Source organism: Xenopus laevis, chromosome 5L (genome assembly GCF_017654675.1).
Source record: "Xenopus laevis strain J_2021 chromosome 5L, Xenopus_laevis_v10.1, whole genome shotgun sequence".
Classification (NCBI taxonomy): domain Eukaryota; kingdom Metazoa; phylum Chordata; class Amphibia; order Anura; family Pipidae; genus Xenopus; species Xenopus laevis.
Window position 1 is genome coordinate 118,246,009 of NC_054379.1, and position 17,779 is coordinate 118,263,787.

Below are 17,779 nucleotides of genomic sequence, written 5' to 3' on the forward strand. Positions count from 1 at the left end.
ATTATACACTTATTACACAGTGTCGTTATCTCTGTCCATTCTAAAAAAAAAAGGCCCCGCAATGCTAGTCCAGACACTCTATAAGTAAGATAAGGATTCATTAAAGCAAATCTTTATCATTTTAGACACTGAATATCTGGCCCAAATTTTCTGCCTCTTATAGGGAAAGCCAAGCCTTAAATAGGGTTGCCACCTTCTGCAGCCAGGAAGACCGTGCAGGGGGAGTGTCTTGTGATGTCAGGCAGGTCTTGCGATGCCTGGTGACATAAGGGGCAGGAGGATGACATCAGGGGGTAGGGCTGGCAACAGGGGTGGGGTTATAACGTGACAATCGCCGATTGGCTGATCGTTACGCCGTTCATTTTTAAAGACCTGTCTGGATTTTCTAATTTGGTAATCCAGACAGACACCTGGACAACCCTCCGAAAATCTGGGCTGTTCGGGTGAGAACTGGACAGGTGGCAACCCTAGCCTTCAATATACACTGCACTGCAGCACATTCAGTAGTGCTTCCTTGCAAAAAAATGGCTTCTTGCTTAATAATTCCTATGTTTCATTGTCTCTGCTCATTTTGTGTGTGTTCCCAATGGGATGTCTCTTCAGTTTAGAGAGCAAGAGGAGCACTTTTCAAAGGGGTAGCAGCATTACTGAAGGTGCTGAAAGGGTGCTTTTAGAAGAAGCAAGGAAAGGCTTTTCTTGCCCTTTAATTATAGTGCTTAACTTAATAATACTGAGAATAAATGATAACTGAAATGTATACACTTTTATATACAATTTTTAACATTCAAAAGGGAAGGTATAGGACAAAATGAGCATTTATTCTACGCTACCTTGTGGTAGAAAAACATGGCATTCGACATTTCAGCATCATCACTCACCTGACATGATAATCCGTCGCTGGCCTAAGGTCTTTCAAATGACATTCTAATTCTTCTCCACTACAGAAACAAATTGTACATCATGGATGAGTAATAAAAAGGTGAAGAGAATATTGGTTGCTGCTCTGAGTTGTAAGAACATCATCAATATAACTGAAAAATTCTGAGTAATTTACATCACTGTGTCAGGGGAAAACCTAGAAGGATTTGTTATCCTACTCCCAGCTTTCTCAATGGTGATGGGATGGATTACGTAAAAAGCAATTTTCACAAAAACGACAGCAATTTTCTGTCAGATTCATTACTCTGTATGGGTTTTAAGTAGTAAGAATGATGTCAATGTCAGCCTTAATAACTATTGCATTAGAGAGACAAGACATCTTTTAGTAAGGCAAATGTTTTACTGCACTTAAGAGAAGACAGAGTTTCGTTTTCTGGTTTCCTAGGTTTTTCTGCTGTCGAGTGCAGTCACATCTATGCTTTTGCAGTACACAAGGCACCTGCTTACTTCGAGCACCAGCTATACTGCCAGAATTATTGATGGTGCACTTATGCTAACAAATAAGACTTTCTCACAGATATATAACAAAGAGTTCACTGCCAAGAAAACATCGGAAAGATGAAAAGAGTTTAAGTTTAACAAAAAACAATGTGTAATACTGAATACAGCAATGTAGTTTGGGGAATGAATGTTTTACTTTACTTCAAAAAACAGTGACAAAATGTGAATCTTGGATGTAATAAGAAGAACACAATTGAATTTGGATAAAACAATTAAATGCTGTTTTGCTAGATCAGCTAGGGAGGGTAAGTGGAGAAAAGAAAAAGCATATCAACTACGAGAAAGAAAAGGTGTGAGGATGAGGACATATCAACTATAGATGGAGAGATGGAAGGAACATCAACTGTAAAGTTTTGGGTGGGGCTCTGATGGCATGAATACTGTGGCTAGACAACAATGGCATAGAAACTCTGGCTTTGTAAATTCGGAAAGCAAAAAAATGATAATATAAATTTATGATGACATATCAACTTGGGGTAGAAGGAGAAATGCCATATAGAAGGGCTGTATCTTTGCAAGTGAGCTCTCTCGTCTTGTTATAAATTTGCCAGATGACAGTGAGCCCTTGGCAGTACTTTCTCTTGTAGTCCCAAGGTGCTCCAGTCTGACACTGACTGCCATTTACAAACAGAACTGCAAGTACACCAGATGTTCTGTGCATTATATGGTGTGCAAATAAATGGGAGGCGCAGCTCTCCAAACAGGACACATTTTATGGTTTAAACCTCTGCTATGCTGATGCCATTCAACAGAGAAATCCCATGGTCTGTTAAATACAGTAGTTCAGTTTTAGCCAGGCAATCAGCAAATGTCTCTTGACTGTAAATAGCAGTGTTTTAAGACTGGAAGTGGATACAATGAAAATGTCCATTTACTATTTCTGAATAAAAATAATTAAACACATAATTAATAATTAATTATCACAACTATTAGTATTTGACTTTCCTGATATTTATTTCTTTGAGCAGATCTATAAATGTAATTTTTGAAGGTATCAGTTATTTTTATATTCTATGTAACATTCATGAAAAAAACCCTTTAAGTCAAACAACATTATTTGATGCCCAATTACTAGTTATGTGTTAAAATGTATACCTGTAAATAATCTTGTATTTCCCATCTCTCCCTTTGTCTGATAAGGCCACCTCATAACTGCAAGCATAAGACAGTCCGTTATTGTGCTTTTCTCCACTTGAATAGTCATTGGGCGGAGACCATGTCACTAGCGCTGCCCTCGATTCAATATTGGAAACCTGAGTGAGAATAAAAAGCAGAATTCTTAAGCATGTCACTCCATAAAAACTTGCAACAACTTGTGAATACAACTACAAGGCCTACTTGTACAGGTATTGGACTCCTTATCTTGAAACTGGTTATCCATGAAGATCAAATTGCAGGAAGGCCGTCATCTTAAGGAAATAATTCTAAATTTTAAAAATGATTTCCCTTTTCTCTGTAATAATAAAACGGTAGCTTGTACTTGATGGTAACTAAGGTGCACAAATCCATATTGGTGGTAAAACAATCCTATTTGGGTTTATTTAAATGGATACTGTCATTCTGCACTGAAATCCATTTTCCAAAAGAGCAGATTTTTTTATATTTAATTTTGAAATCTGACATAGGGCTAGACATATTGTCGGTTTCCCAGCTGCCCCAAGTCATGTGACTTGTGCTCTGATAAATTTCAGTCACTCTTTACTGCTGTACTGCAAGTTGGAGTGAAATCACCCCTCCCTTTCTCTACCAGCAGCCTCACAACAGAACAATGGGAAGGTGACCAGATAACAGCTCCCTAACACAAGATAACAGCTGCCTGGTAGATCTAAGAACAACACTCAATAGGAAAGTCAAGTCCCACTGCGTCACATTCAGTTACATTGATTAGGAGAAACAACAGCCTGCCAGAAAGCAGTTCCACCCTAAAGCGCTGACTCTTTCTGAAAGCACATGACCAGGCAAAATTACCTGAGATGGCTGCCTACACACCAATATTATAACTTAAAAAAAATACACTTACATTTTATATTGTAGAGTGAATTATTTGCAGTTGCACAACAAAAGCAGCATACTGCAACTTTGGTACCATAATATGAGTGGAATCACACCCAATCACATTTGATGGAACCAAACCAAACTATAGGTATTGCCAAATGAAGTATTAGCATATCCCTAATAGTAAGCTCTAGTGAGCTGGGTTCCTATTGGAAAATTTGATGAAATAGCTAAAAAAAATATACATAAAATCATTTAGGACAGCAAGTTCTCAATCTGTTTTTTTCTAAATAGAAATATCATGCCTTTAAAATATGATGCAGCATTTTGGACAGGAAAGACTAGTGTAGAAAGTGATAATTATTTAAATGTATGTATTTGTTTATTTTGTTTACTTTTCAGACTTCAGAATTGAATTTCATTCAATTCCAGATGAACAGGAGGCATCTGATATCATCCAAAGACCAGACCTCACATAAGAGCCAGTTACTGGTCTGGTCCAGACAGTACCATGCCTCGATCAAATATTTCATAGGAAGAAACTCAAATTAATATTTCATTCATTTCATAAGCTGCACTGGAGTTTCATAATAAGAGTCCAATTACTTTCTTCTTAAAGAGTTAATTAGTTAGGTCATTGCCTATTATACTCTATACCTAAGAGTATTAATAGATTGTAATTACTTTCATGTTTCAGCATGAAATGTTTGACCACTGCAGTTCATTTCACCATAAAATTAATATGCTCATTTATTAAGGGTTGTTTTAGGTTAAGGATAAAACAAAATGCAGCAAGTACAAACTTTCTATTAACACCCTTAATTTAGAAGACACTCCTCACTAAAAAAGGGGGGGGGGAGATTTTATTATCTGATCACTCAGCATTCCCACCAAAGGGATATAACGTTTTAAAAAATACATTTTAGTAATAAAAACAAACTTCTTCGTACTGATGGCTTTAAGACAGAATGACACCTTGCTCAGTATAGATTATCATTGGTTAGTATACTGTATGGTTAGCCAAACTGATGGTTTGCAAACTTTACTTTATGTCTTTCTTAGACCAAACTCTCTCCCTCTTCCCCAGAAAGCTCCAAATTACAGGAAGGCCATCTCCCATAGACTCCATTTAAATCAAATAATTCCCCTTTTTAAAAACAAGATCCTTTTTCTCTGTAATAATAAAACAGCACTTTGTTACTAGATTCTAGCTAAGGGTTTATTTAGGAGCAGATTTACTAAGGTTCTAGTGAATTTTCGAAATACAAAAAGTTTGAATTTCAAAGTAATTTTTTGAATACTTCGATTCAAAGTAAAAATTGACCATTCGATAATCGAAGTACCGTCTTTTTAAAAAAAACTTCGACTTCAATACTTCGCCAACTTAAACCTGCCGAAGTGCTATGTTAGCCTATGGGGACCTTCCAGAGCAATTTTCTATGTTTTTTATTATCGAAGGAAAATCGTACGATCGTACGATAAAATCGTTCGTAACGTACGATCGGAGTACGATTGTACGATCGTAATAAGATCGTACGATGAATAAAATCCTCAGACTTCGAATTCGAATGTCGGATGATTCTATTCGATGGTTGAATTTCGAAGTATTTTCCACTTCGAAATTCGACCCTTGATAAATCTGCCCCTTATTAATGTTTAAAATATTTTTAGCAGACATGAAGAAGTGATCCAAATTATGGAAAAATCCAGAATAGGCCCAGAGCATTCTGGATAACAGGTCCCATACCTTTATAGGATCTCAGAATACTTGGGACCTGGGGTTTCTGTTATTTGGATAACCATACCCACCATAAAGCTGGCCATAGACGCAAAGATCCAATCATACGAATCATCGTACGATCGGACTTCCCCATCTCCTGACCTGCCACTAACCATCCAGATCAAATAAAGTAGTTAAAGAACAGATCAGCAATGTTCTGCCCCAGACAGCAATCGTACGATATCTATGTCCGACAAAGCTAGTGACAGTCTCCCACTGAAAATTGTACGATCAGCAATACATACAGAGATATTATCATCAGCCGACAGAAATCTTTTAACCTGTCTGATCAACCAAACGACTGATCTCCCCTGGACGAAAAATGACGGGACTCTCCACACACGGTCTGAAAATCGTACGAATCCTCGATTCATACGATCAGATCTTTGAGTCTATGGCCAGCTTAAGTCTCTAAAAAACATTTAGACAGTAGGACTCACTATGACTGTTTTGATGATTTTGAAGGCAACATTATGCAGAACAGCTATGAACCTCTTGATGAAATACAAGCGATATTAGCAAATATAGTGAACGTAAGGATGAGATTGCATATTTCAAAATCTCATTTGGACGGGCTAAAAAAAGCAATTAACATATGGATTTTTTATGATGTGTGCCATAGTCATTATAATGGCATAAATCATTTATCCACTACAAACAGAAAGCATCATTAATAAGGACAGAGGCTAACAGCACACTGCATATTGAAATAGAAAAGCTTCAAGTAGGGGGATTTATGAAATATTTAAGCAGAAGTGACGCATTATTTACTCATAAAACTCCTGAGACTTTTAATATAGCTCAAACTTTCTGCTGGTGGTAATTATTTGCTAGGATATTATGTGGACTTCATAATAGTAATTTTAGCACTATCAGAGCACTATAACTATAAGACATATAGAATAGCTTTTAGAATAGCGGGATTTCCCATATTAAAAAGTAACATGTATACAAATATGTCTGTGTATACTCTATATACAAGTAAACATTTTATACAAGTAAACATTTTCTAATTGGACCAGTGTTGTTAGTGGAGTACCATAGGGCTCAGTACTTGGTCCTTTGTTTTTCAACTTGTTTATTAATGACCTGAAGGCATTGAAAGTACTGTTTCTATTTTTGCAGATGATACTAAATTGTTCAGAACTATAGGTTCCATGCAGGATGCTGCCACTTTGCAGAGTGATTTGTCTAAACTGGAAAACTGGGCAGCAAACTGGAAAATGAGGTTCAATGTTGATAAATGCAAGGTTATGCACTTTGGCAAAAATAATATAAATGCAAGTTATACACTAAATGGCAGTGTGTTAGGCGTTTCCTTAACTGAGAGGGATCTTAGGGTTTTTGTCTAATTCTGGGCAGTTTCATACTGCGGCCACTAAAGCAAATAAAGTTCTGTCTTGCATAAAAAAGGGCATTAACTCAAGGGATGAAAACATAATTATGCCTCTTTATAGGTCCCTGGTAAGGCCTCATCTGGAGTATACAGTGCAGTTTTGGACTCCAGTCCTTAAGAGGGATATAAATGAGCTGGAGAGAGTGCAGAGACTAAGTGCAACTAAACTGGTTAGAGGGAAGGAAGACTTAGAATATGAGGGGAGACTGTCAAGGTTGGGGTTGTTTTCTCTGGAAAAAAGGCGCTTGTGAGGGGACATGATTACACTTTACAAGTACATTAGAGGACATTATAGACAAATAGCAGGGGACCTTTTTACCCATAAAGTGGATCACCGTACCAGAGGCCTCCCCTTCAGACTAGAAGAAAAGAACTTTCATTTGAAGCAGCGTAGGTGGTTCTTCACAGTGAGGACAGTGAGGTTGTGGAATGCACTGCCGGGTGATGATGTGATGGCTGATTCTGTTAATGCCTTTAAGAATGGCTTGGATGTTTTCTTGGACAGACATAATATCGAAGGCTATTGTGATATAAACTCTATAGTTAGTATAAATATGGGTATATTTAATTTTTTTGATGGTATGGAGGGGTGTGTGTATGGATGCTGGGTTTTTATTTGGAGGGGTTGGGTTTGATGGACTTTGTCTTTTTTCAACCCAATTTAACTATGTAATTTTGTAACTATGTACACATTGTTGCCTTTATATAGTAATCCCTATCTACATATAAAATAGAAGTACTCTGAATCCAGGACTCAATTTGGGATTTGAATGAATTGCAAGATTCAGATGATCAAATTCTCAGAGAAAAACACCCAACCCCATCAAGCCTTTTAAGGTGCTTAAAACATATTTTAACTTTGGTTTTTCAGAAATCTAGAAAAAATCCACCTCCTACATCTAAAAGGGAAGTTTCTGTCACTTCTAAAATGTTGGAAATTTTGCTGCATGAGGGGAATGGAAAAAATACATACAGCTTATTAATAGAGGGATTAATCCTTATACTTACAGCATTTTATTTATAAATACAAGGTAACTATAGATGCAAATAACGTTCTACCTCATTTGAGGGAACTGCACTTCTTCTGGTCAAACATAGCTTCCATTGTTTCAAAAATGTATTACATTTCTCTTATGAGATAAGCAATATGGCAACTTTTACAGCATGTATAAACTCAAACATGCAGTGACTGACAGTTTTGTATACTGAATGAGGAACCCCCATACTTCTATCTTATACATATGCTATATTTCCCTTCAAGTCTATACAAGACCCCCGTAGTCTATAAACATTTGTATAGTAAACAATTCACAGCTCCCTGCACAATAGAGACTACATTACAGCTACTCCATTGACTTCCGTAACACTAACTGCCCGGGAAGTAGCACAGGACAAATACAGCTGCTTTAGGTCTGCTCTGCTTTCTTCCTTGGACAGACAAAGAATGTCTTGTAGGGTTTAGGATTACAGAAACACTTTACTGCCCCCGATTTATTGGGCAAAGACCAGCTGCTGCACGATGCTGGGAAAAGCTCTGAAAGCTATCAATGTGATATAGAATCTTTCCTCACACTTACCATCAGTTTCTCTATCCCAGTAAGGACTTCATGAGACTTCTTTACATCCGATTCATACTCTGCAATGAAAATAAAACAAACAGCTTAAGTCTCCCTTTGCAGTCAGACTATTTAAAGAAAATATGTCCATATAAAGATCCCAAGTAATTGCGAGCTACTTTTCACACACAGTGGCTTCTATATGAGGTGGCTACATTAAATATTGTATAATAATAAACACATATACTTTACAGTGCTGCGAAATATGCTTGCGCTATATAAATAAATGTTAATAATAATATTATATACAGGTATTGTATCTGTTATCCGAAAACCCGTTATTCCGAAAGGCATCTCCTGTAAAGACAATTTAAAAAAAATACGAGTTTTTAAAAATGATTTCCTTTTTGTTTTTAATAATAAAACAGTATCTTGTACTTGATCCCAACTAAGACTTATTGGAAGCAAAACAATGCTATTGGGTTTATTTAATGGTTAAATAATTTTTGCTAGACTTAATGTATGGAGATCAAAATTACAGAAAGATCCTTTATTTGGAGACCCCCAGGTCCTGAGCATTCTGGATAATCGGTCCCATACCTGTATCTGAGTTAGAGTCCTGCAGCGGGTCGGGAACCCACGGGCTACCCGCAAAAACCCGCGGTACCCTGCGGGTTGCAGGTAGAAGTTTCGGGAGCGGGTATAGACGTGGGTCGTATGTGCAAGCAAGTAAGTATGTGGGTTGCGGGTCGGTTTTAACAAATTGGTTCCGCACAGGACTCTAATCCTATGAAACACTGGGAATCCAATAAGGTCCAGTAACTTCTATATACTGTACAAATTGTTAGATAGGGCACCTTTCTTAATACATAAGCCCTATCTACATCACCCAGTCTGAAACATAGGGGAGGAGAAGGACTTATGTTGGCACAGTGCATAGAAACGTATGATCAGATCAGACTTATTTTCTAAGTTGCAAAAGAAGCACAGTCCTACACTGGCTAGTGGCCATTTATTTCTTGAGTCATACTCAATGTACAAGAAATAAAGAAATTATGATTTCATAGGCAACCAGTGTTGGACTGGGGGTACCTCAAAAACTCCAAGACCCACCAGGATTTTTACCTTTGTCCCAATGTGCCAATCTGATCCTGTTTGTAACCTATATGAAGGGCACACATCAAACTGTCACTTTACCTTAACCACAAATACCATATTTATTCTTTGTATTCTACAGAATTTGCACAGATTCCAAAGCGGCTTAAGACATTGCTTATTCAAGGTAACTCACAAAACAATGTATATGGGTAAATAAAAGCCTAATTTGCCACTGTTTATCAACAACCAATTAGTCCTGACTGGTCTAGAAATGTTTGAAAACTGAGCCCATGAACCCTTTCAGATGGTAAACTATTTTGGGAAGGGTCCTATATTTTTTCTCTTGTATTGTTTATGATTCAAATGTAATCTGTATGGTCAATATACACGCCCATTTACTGTGCAGCACTGCAGGATATGTTGATGCTTTATAAATAATAACAAAAATAATAAAAAAAAGTATACTTATCCATAGCTTTTTAAATGAACTCATTGGGGTTGGAGGTCAAATTAGCACATGGCACAGAATAACTAAACTCTCTGGGCTGCACTTCTGGTGTCACACAATCACTAAAATGAAGAGCTTGCAGTCAGCTGATAAAAGGCCCCCACGGAGTATCTTCATTCTTTATATGTATTTTATAACAACAAAAATTATCATTTTAAGCAAAATTATAGGCCCCTATAAAAGCAGCAGCCAGTGAAAGCATCTGTATGTTAATGTATGATGAGGTCAAATTACACAGTACAGAAAAATTTTATTTTGGCAGGAAAAGAGGAGGGTGAGGACTTTTGAGAAAAATTCTTTATACAAAGGACTGATCATCTAGTTATGAAAATAACCCACTTGCCCAGCAGAGGGCACATGAGACCAGCAGCTCACAACTACATTGTGAAATTGTGTATTTTGATTAATTTAGCTTTTTATTCAGAAGTTCACCAGTTTCTCCAAATTAGCAACCATGCATTGATTTTAAGAAGAGAAAGGAATGTGAATAAGAGAGGGCCTGAATAGAAAGATGAGTTATAAAAAGTAACAATAGTAATACACATGTAGCCTTACAGAGACCCCCATTTGAAAGCTGGAAAGAGTCAGAAAAAAAATGCAAATAATTCAAAAACTGTGAAAAAAATGAAGGCCAATTGATAAGATGCTTAGAATTAGCTAGCCATTCTGTAACATAATAAAAGTTAACTTAAGGGCAGAGACACACGTGAAGATTCATGGGAGATCAGTCGCCTAGCGACAAATCGCCTCTTTTTCGTGTGACTAATCTCCCCAAACTGCCAGCTAGAATCTAAATCGCCAGCGGATGGCACTTAGTTTTCCAATGTCGCCTGAAGTTTCCTCTTGAGACAACTTCGAGCGACTTTGTAAAAAACAAAGCGCTCCGAGTGCCATCCCGCCAGTGATTTAGATTCTAGCCGGCAGGTTGGCAGTTCTGAAAGATTGGTCGCCTGAAAAAGAGTCGATTTGTTGCCGGGCGACTAAATCTCCCCGAATCTTCTCTTCTGTCTCTAGCCTAAAAGTGAGCCACCCCTTTAATGCCCACACAGGGATAAACTTACTGATCAAAATGTCCTTCAGCAGATGCTTTATATTCAGGTAAGCAGGAACCTTGCAGCACTATGGATCACAGTAGTACCATTACACAAACATGGGCAAGCACTCTGTTTAATGGCACTATAGGGTGCCACAGAGCATTGCCTGAAATCAAATATGGATTTTTGAATTTAAAAAACATTTTACATTAACAGTAACAAGTAATCATTCTGTAAAGCCGAAGAAGTATTTTACTTTTTGTGGGCACAGAAAGCAGAAGCCAGTCAGTAAGCCTTGCCCTGTTGAGGAACAGCATGGCAGCACCCACTCACATACATAAATATAAATATGAAGTTAAAAAAGAGGGTTATTACAAATTGAACTTAAATCTCAAACCCAGTGTATCCCCAGTCCAGTGATCCAGCAGGGCTCTCTTTTGCCTCCAAATCAATAATTTCCAAAGAGGATTACTGTAAGGGGCAGATTTATCAAGGGTCGAATTTCGAATTTGAATAACTTCGCAATTTGAATTCAAAAAGACCAACCGAAATGAAATCGAAGTTTTTTTTGGCCGAATAGGTCCATTTTCGATCGAATTGGTCAGTTTTTCGATCGAATTGTACGAATCGAAGTAATAGCACAATTGAATTGTACAATTCAAAGTTTTTTCCAAAATAAACCTTTGATTTTTCAAAGTCCACCAATTGACTCCTAATAGGTTGTAGGAGGTCCCTCATAGGCTAAAATGGCAATTCGGCAGGTTTTAGATGGCGAATGGTCGAAGTCGAATTTTTAAAGAGACAGTACATGATAAATTTCGAAAGTCGAAGTACACAAAAATTAGCTCGAAATTCGAATTTTTTAAATTCGAATTCTCACTTCACCCATTTATAAATCTGCCCCTAAGTCTCAACAGCGAGCCGTTGTTGAGAAAGGGGAAAAAACAGAAAAAGAAAAAATATACAGTGTAATACATCAATCATTTTTACACCTGTGACACTCAATAAAATGAATCAGTGCGTCCCAACTTTTATAAACGTGACTTTCTGGGTAAAAATCTGCCTGCTGTGCTGTTCGGTTCCTGCTGTTCGGTTCCTGGCATAAAGACCTTGAATTAGGAAAAGCACTCACCCGACGCATCGAGTGGTCCGGGTGCATCTCCCCGAACCCGTAGCAGGAGGTGTCTGTGCAGATTATTGAGAAGATCGGCAAGGACTCCGGACTCCTCTCATCGGATAAGAAACAACTTTTATTTCAGCAGTTTAAAAACATCAGATCCTGATGTGTTTCGTATCTTAGAGATACCTAGTCATAGTCATAGGAAGGGTATCATACTTACCTGAACCCTTCTTCATTCACCTTACCTAAAACATGTGATGCAATACTTTTCACAAGTCACATTTATACTTATGTAAAAGTTGGGACGCACTTTATTCATTTTATCGATTCATTTTATTGAGTGTCACGGGTGTCAAAATTATTGATGTATTACACTATATATTTTTCCCTTTTCCGTTTTTTCCCCCTTCTCAACAACGGCTTGCTGCTGAGACTTACAATAATCCTTTTTGGAAATTATTATCTATATAGAGACAATGGTTTTTAAATATTTAATGGAAGAATAAAGTGACTGTAAAGCTTTCTTATAAACAGGATTATCTTTATACCCTACAGCGGTACAGAGTTTTTTCCCTGCTGCGTTGCTCCGTTACATAGAACTTTATTGTATGACAGCAGTTTAGGATTATGTTTGTTTGTAACTCAGAAGAGAGTGAAGTAATAACCTCTATAAAACAACAGAGAGAAGATGTTATATCATTTTTAGGACTGCATGAGCAAAAAGCAAAGCATCCCAGCAGAGCCAGGACAACATGTATTGGTCTTGGGCAGCTAATAGTTTCCATACACCAAACCTTTTCCCAATTAGTTATCCACAACCAAGCTCAGGCTATGCCAGCAAGGATTTCATAATCAGAATGAGTGAGCTTGTGCACTGCTGGGAAGCTACGTGCCTGATGCTTTGCTCCTTAATCACTGACAGCTAACGTCTGTCTCCCCAGCTGCTGCGACATGCCAACTCCCATCATCCCCTGCTGACACTGTTCCAACTGACTACAGCTTCTTTGCTTCAGGAAATAATTTATAGTCATTGCAAATAGCATTTCCTTCTGAGTAAACCAATGTATGTGAGCTGCCTTGTTGCTTGGGAAATATTAGAATTCTAACCAGCCAGCAATGATACATTTCCCACTGGGCACCGTTTCACTGGAATGTTTGAAAGGATATTTAACCACTACCTACTACGTGTGCTTGGAAATATCAGCAGCTGTGGAACATTCATGCAGTCAAAAAACACAGCTCTAATGTCTGTGTCCGTGACCCTTATGGTTATGCCCAACCTCAGCCCACCCAGATCTCACCCGTTTGGTTAGGCCTCAAACTGGACAGCCCCAGGGACCTTTGGAGGCAGTTAAGAAATACCATGCACAACCCGAGGAATAAATCATTTCAGTATGGGTGATCTGCTGAGCATATTTGGCATCTTATTCACAGACATTAATGAAGCTGTGCTCTCCAGCAGCCAAAATGCCATGAAGTGGATTTGCTCAGGCTTTATAGGGCAATACATTTTGAGTCTCCCAATTTACTCATTTGAAGCGGAAATTCCCTATTGTTTTCATAATCCCCGATTGGTCATTATAGTGTACCTTTAACATGAAGGATAAAAAAAACACATGGAACTACTGATCTAGAGAAAATTTGCCGTCCAACATGGGCCAGTTCTGACAAGTTTAGAAGGTCATTCGTGAGATGATGCAAATCTGCTCTTTGATGTCATGCGGTTTTTTTTGGCATGGGTTTCCATTAGCACACGGTGTTGGAAACATACCATTCTTTCTTTTTTTTCTTTCTTTCTCTTTCCTAGACTTGCCACATGTACAGCAGTTAACGTCATTCTGAGCCAGATGCAAAAGAGCAGAGTCTCAGACACAAAAATCCGAAGCAGAGAAAAACAATACTGCGATGAGACCACTCCTTAATTAAATCACGTTTCCCTGACAGATGCAGACTGACCCACGTCACACAGGCTGCACAATGACATGCAAAATTTGCCTTGTACTCTTACTGTTATGCCAATAATGACGTGCCGATAACTAACCAAAACTTTGTTACCAGGGGAATGAATGAAAGTCAATGAAAGAGATGTCAAATTGCTACAGAAGGATCATTTCATTCTGCACTGAGATTTGGGAGCAAGTCTGTTAAATATCACACAGTATCTGCATATATATATTTTTTGAAATATAATCCCTCTCTCTTATCTTGCACACCTTAAAATATTTTTACCTGAGTCTGGGGGAGTTTGGCTAGAAGTAGATGTCATTCTGGAATTCAGCTGCTTATACTCAGCCAATGATGTGTGCACAATGGTGATAGTTGGCCATGATTCTGGTATGCATACATAGATAAGAGACAGTATTACAGTGAATGTCTGTCTTTACAGAAAGAATATTATGTAACTGTTGTTACCGACAGCATAAACTACCAACAGAGATGATAGAAACATCTAGCCGATTTAAGCAGGAACCACCTAACCTGCAGTATGCTTTTCGAGTGTGGGAGTAAACTTGTGCAAGAATCAGGAGAACATACAAACTCCTTGTAGACACTGTCCTGGTTTGAATTAAACCCAGGACCCCAGTGATGTAAGACATCAGTACAGGTATGGGACCTGTTATCCAGAATGCTCAGGACCTGGGGTTTTCCGGACAACGGATCTTTCCATAATTTGGGTCTTCGTGTCTTAAGTCTACTAGAAATTCATTTAAACATTTTTTTTCCAATAAGGATTAATTATATCTCAGTTGGGATCAAGTACAAGCTACTGTTTTATTATTACAGAGAAAAAAGAAATCATTTTTAAAAATTTGGGATTATTTGCATAAAATGGAGTCTATGGGAGACATCCATTCCATAATTCGGAGCTTTCTGGATATCGGGATAAGGGATCCTATACCTGTACTAAGTAATCACATCTTTAAAGGGTTGTTGACTCAAATGTTCAGAGACAATTTGTAATTGGTTTTTAATTTTTATTATTTGCGGTTTTTGAACTATTTATCTTTTTTATTCAACAGCTCTCCAGTTTGCAATTTCAGCGATCTATTTGCTAGGTTCAAAATTACCCTAGCAACCATGCATTGATTTGAATGAGAGACTGGAATGTGAACAGGAGAGGGACTGAATAGAAAGATGAGTAATAAAAGGTAGCAATAACAATAAATGTGTAGTCTTACAGAATATTTATTTTTTAGATGGGGCCAGTGGCCCCAATTTGAAAGCTGGAAAGAGTCAGAAGAAAAAGACAAATAATTCAAAAACTGAAACGTTGCTTAGAATTGGCTATTATATGACATACTAAAAGCTAATATAAAAAACCAACCCTTTAATAGAAAAAAAAGGGACAAGATTTATTTTTAATGTATTGTATGAACTACTAATGGTTATTAAACACAACAGCATGGATAATAGAACCATCCTCCAAAAGTTCCAAAATGTCCAGGTTTTATCTGAAATTCTCTGCTCTTATCTGCCCCGTGCTCTGACTGTCAGTAAGGGCAGAGACAAACGCTGCTATTTCGGGAGATTAGTTACCCAGCGACAAATCGCTTCTTTTTTGGGCAACTAAACTCTCCGAAAAGCCTTCCCACTGGCTAAATCGCCGTCGGGATGTCACTTGGGTCGATTTGGCTTTCCGAAGTCATCCGAAGTTTCCTCGTGAGACAACTTTGGGCAACTTCCAAAAATTAAGTGTTCCGAGTGCCATCCCGCTGAAGATTTTCATTCTAGTTTCATTCAGTTTGGGGAGATTAGTCGCCCAAAGAAGAAGTAATTTGACGCTTCGCAAATAATCTATGGAATTATAATTCTGGAAACATCTCTTATCCTGAAAACCCCAAGTCCCATGCATTCTGGATAACAGGTCCCGTACCTGTGCTAGGGTTTACATTTCCTTTAGTAGTTACTGATTGAAACTAGTAAAATCTGCAACCAGAAAAAGCATATTTACCAATAATTCAGTATGTGTAATGTACAGAGATGTGCTCCAAGAGGCATCATTGCTCAGATAAATCTCACTGTTATTATCTTCCATACATTTTTTCAGTGCTTTATCTTTGCTGAAGTGGATAATGGCAGCTCCACACTTAGCTCCTGGCTGCATTTAATATGTATTGTATCAACAGCAACAAGCCATTCCTATGGAGTGACATCAGCACATCATCCCTACTACCCAACTGTCTGAAGAAGAGCTTAACAAAAAAATCCCTGTCATCATGGTGTATGCTTCATTCTTTACTGCTCTTTAGATCTGAATGTGAACACCTCACTTCACCTGATGGAACAAATTACAGCAATGCAAGTGAAATTACATAATCCCATTCACAAGGCTTAATGATCAACCCAAATTAGCACAAATGCTCAGGGACAACCTGAGGTGCTGATTTAGGATAAAGAACCTCCGTTTATTAATAGATAGCTTTAAGCATTCACGTTTTGCTCCATTTTTTTTCATTTGTGTTTTTTTTTATAATAATTTAACTGAGCAGCTCTCAAGTTTGGAAGTTAGAAGTATGCTGTGGCTCCACTTACCCTAGCAACCAGGTGCTTGTTTGAAAGTTGGGATGGACCTCTAAAGAGAGAGATTATTAGTAATTGTGACAAAGTAGCCTTATAGAGAATCAGTTTTAGGTTGCCATGGACAGTGAATGGGACAAGCAGAAAGAATTTTACATAGCAGACACCCCACCGTCTCTCAAAGTGCATGTTTTTCATTCTCATATTCTATATTAACATAGAGCAGTTATTACAGGCATAGGAATTCCAACTCCCTGCAAATGTGTTCAGGTACTTGCAGTTAAAACATGCCTTGTAGTCTCAATTCCCTCATAGACCACTAATGGTCACTGATATTACCCTTGAACTATATCTCCAACAACCAGATTTGGCCAAGGTGGTAACCTATATGAACATCATATTGATGTAGTCAAATACAACCCAATTAAACAAAGTCAAACAACAGCGGTGTGACGATATACCAGACCTGGAGGAGGAGATGTAGAAAGATGCCCTAGCTCTAGTGCCCCAGCTTGCTATCCCTAGTAGGGACAAATACATGCAGATACAATTCTTAATTTACTATAACTCACCCCACAGAGATTAGCTAGGAAGTTTCCAGGGGTCTCGGACCAGTGTCCCAAATTGCACAGAGTGGTGGGTACATTTTTTCCTTACTGTATGTTGACATTGCCCTAGCGCTCCCTAATACCCAGCCTCTGCCTCTGGTATTGTGGAAACATTCCCACTGAGATCCCCGGTGTTTTTTGCAGTTGCTCTATTATGCAAAATAGCAATACTGTTTCATTGGAAGTCCATGGGGCCGTCTGCCTTCAACTTTTGGAAAAAACATATAAATGACTCCTTACCCAAGCAGAAACTTGTATATCAGGCCTGCAGATGTCCTGCTAAATGTGAAGCCATTTGGGGACCATGGTTGGAGGTGAATGCGCCGCCCCAACAGAGCCCCAGGAATTAGCAAGGAAAACATGGCTGATGCTGTAAGAATTTATGTGTGATGTCCTCAGACTGGTAACCTCCCCCAGCTCAACTCCTCTTCTGCCTCATTCTATCTCTTTCTTTCTTCCGATCTATTTTTAAATAAAGGGGCTGCTCCCCATATTAAAATTAAAATGCAAAATAAAAACTTAAATACTCTTAAAACTGCTATGAATGAATGATAAGAGTAAGATTTGTGATGATTATGTATTTGCTTTTTAAAATGGTTTTCAATCTATGACTTATACCCCAATATTTCCCTAGGGCCTACGGAGCTAACCAGACAAACATAATGTACTGATTTATCCATCAACATAACCATATGCAACCAGTTCCTTTTCACCTTCCCGACTTTT

At 38.0% G+C, this 17,779-nt stretch overlaps 1 protein-coding gene across 1 annotated transcript in view; it reads right to left on the minus strand.

The window, feature by feature from the left end:
• Positions 1-17,779, minus strand: part of fndc3b.L (fibronectin type III domain containing 3B L homeolog) — a 177,966-nt gene that overhangs the window by 60,666 nt on the left and 99,521 nt on the right. Inside the window, exons 7-9 of the mRNA XM_018263689.2 lie at positions 8,189-8,247; positions 2,536-2,693; positions 879-938 (exon numbers count right to left, since the gene is read on the minus strand). Of these exons, the coding sequence (XP_018119178.1) occupies positions 879-938; positions 2,536-2,693; positions 8,189-8,247 (277 nt within the window). The remainder of the gene's footprint in view (positions 1-878; positions 939-2,535; positions 2,694-8,188; positions 8,248-17,779) is intronic.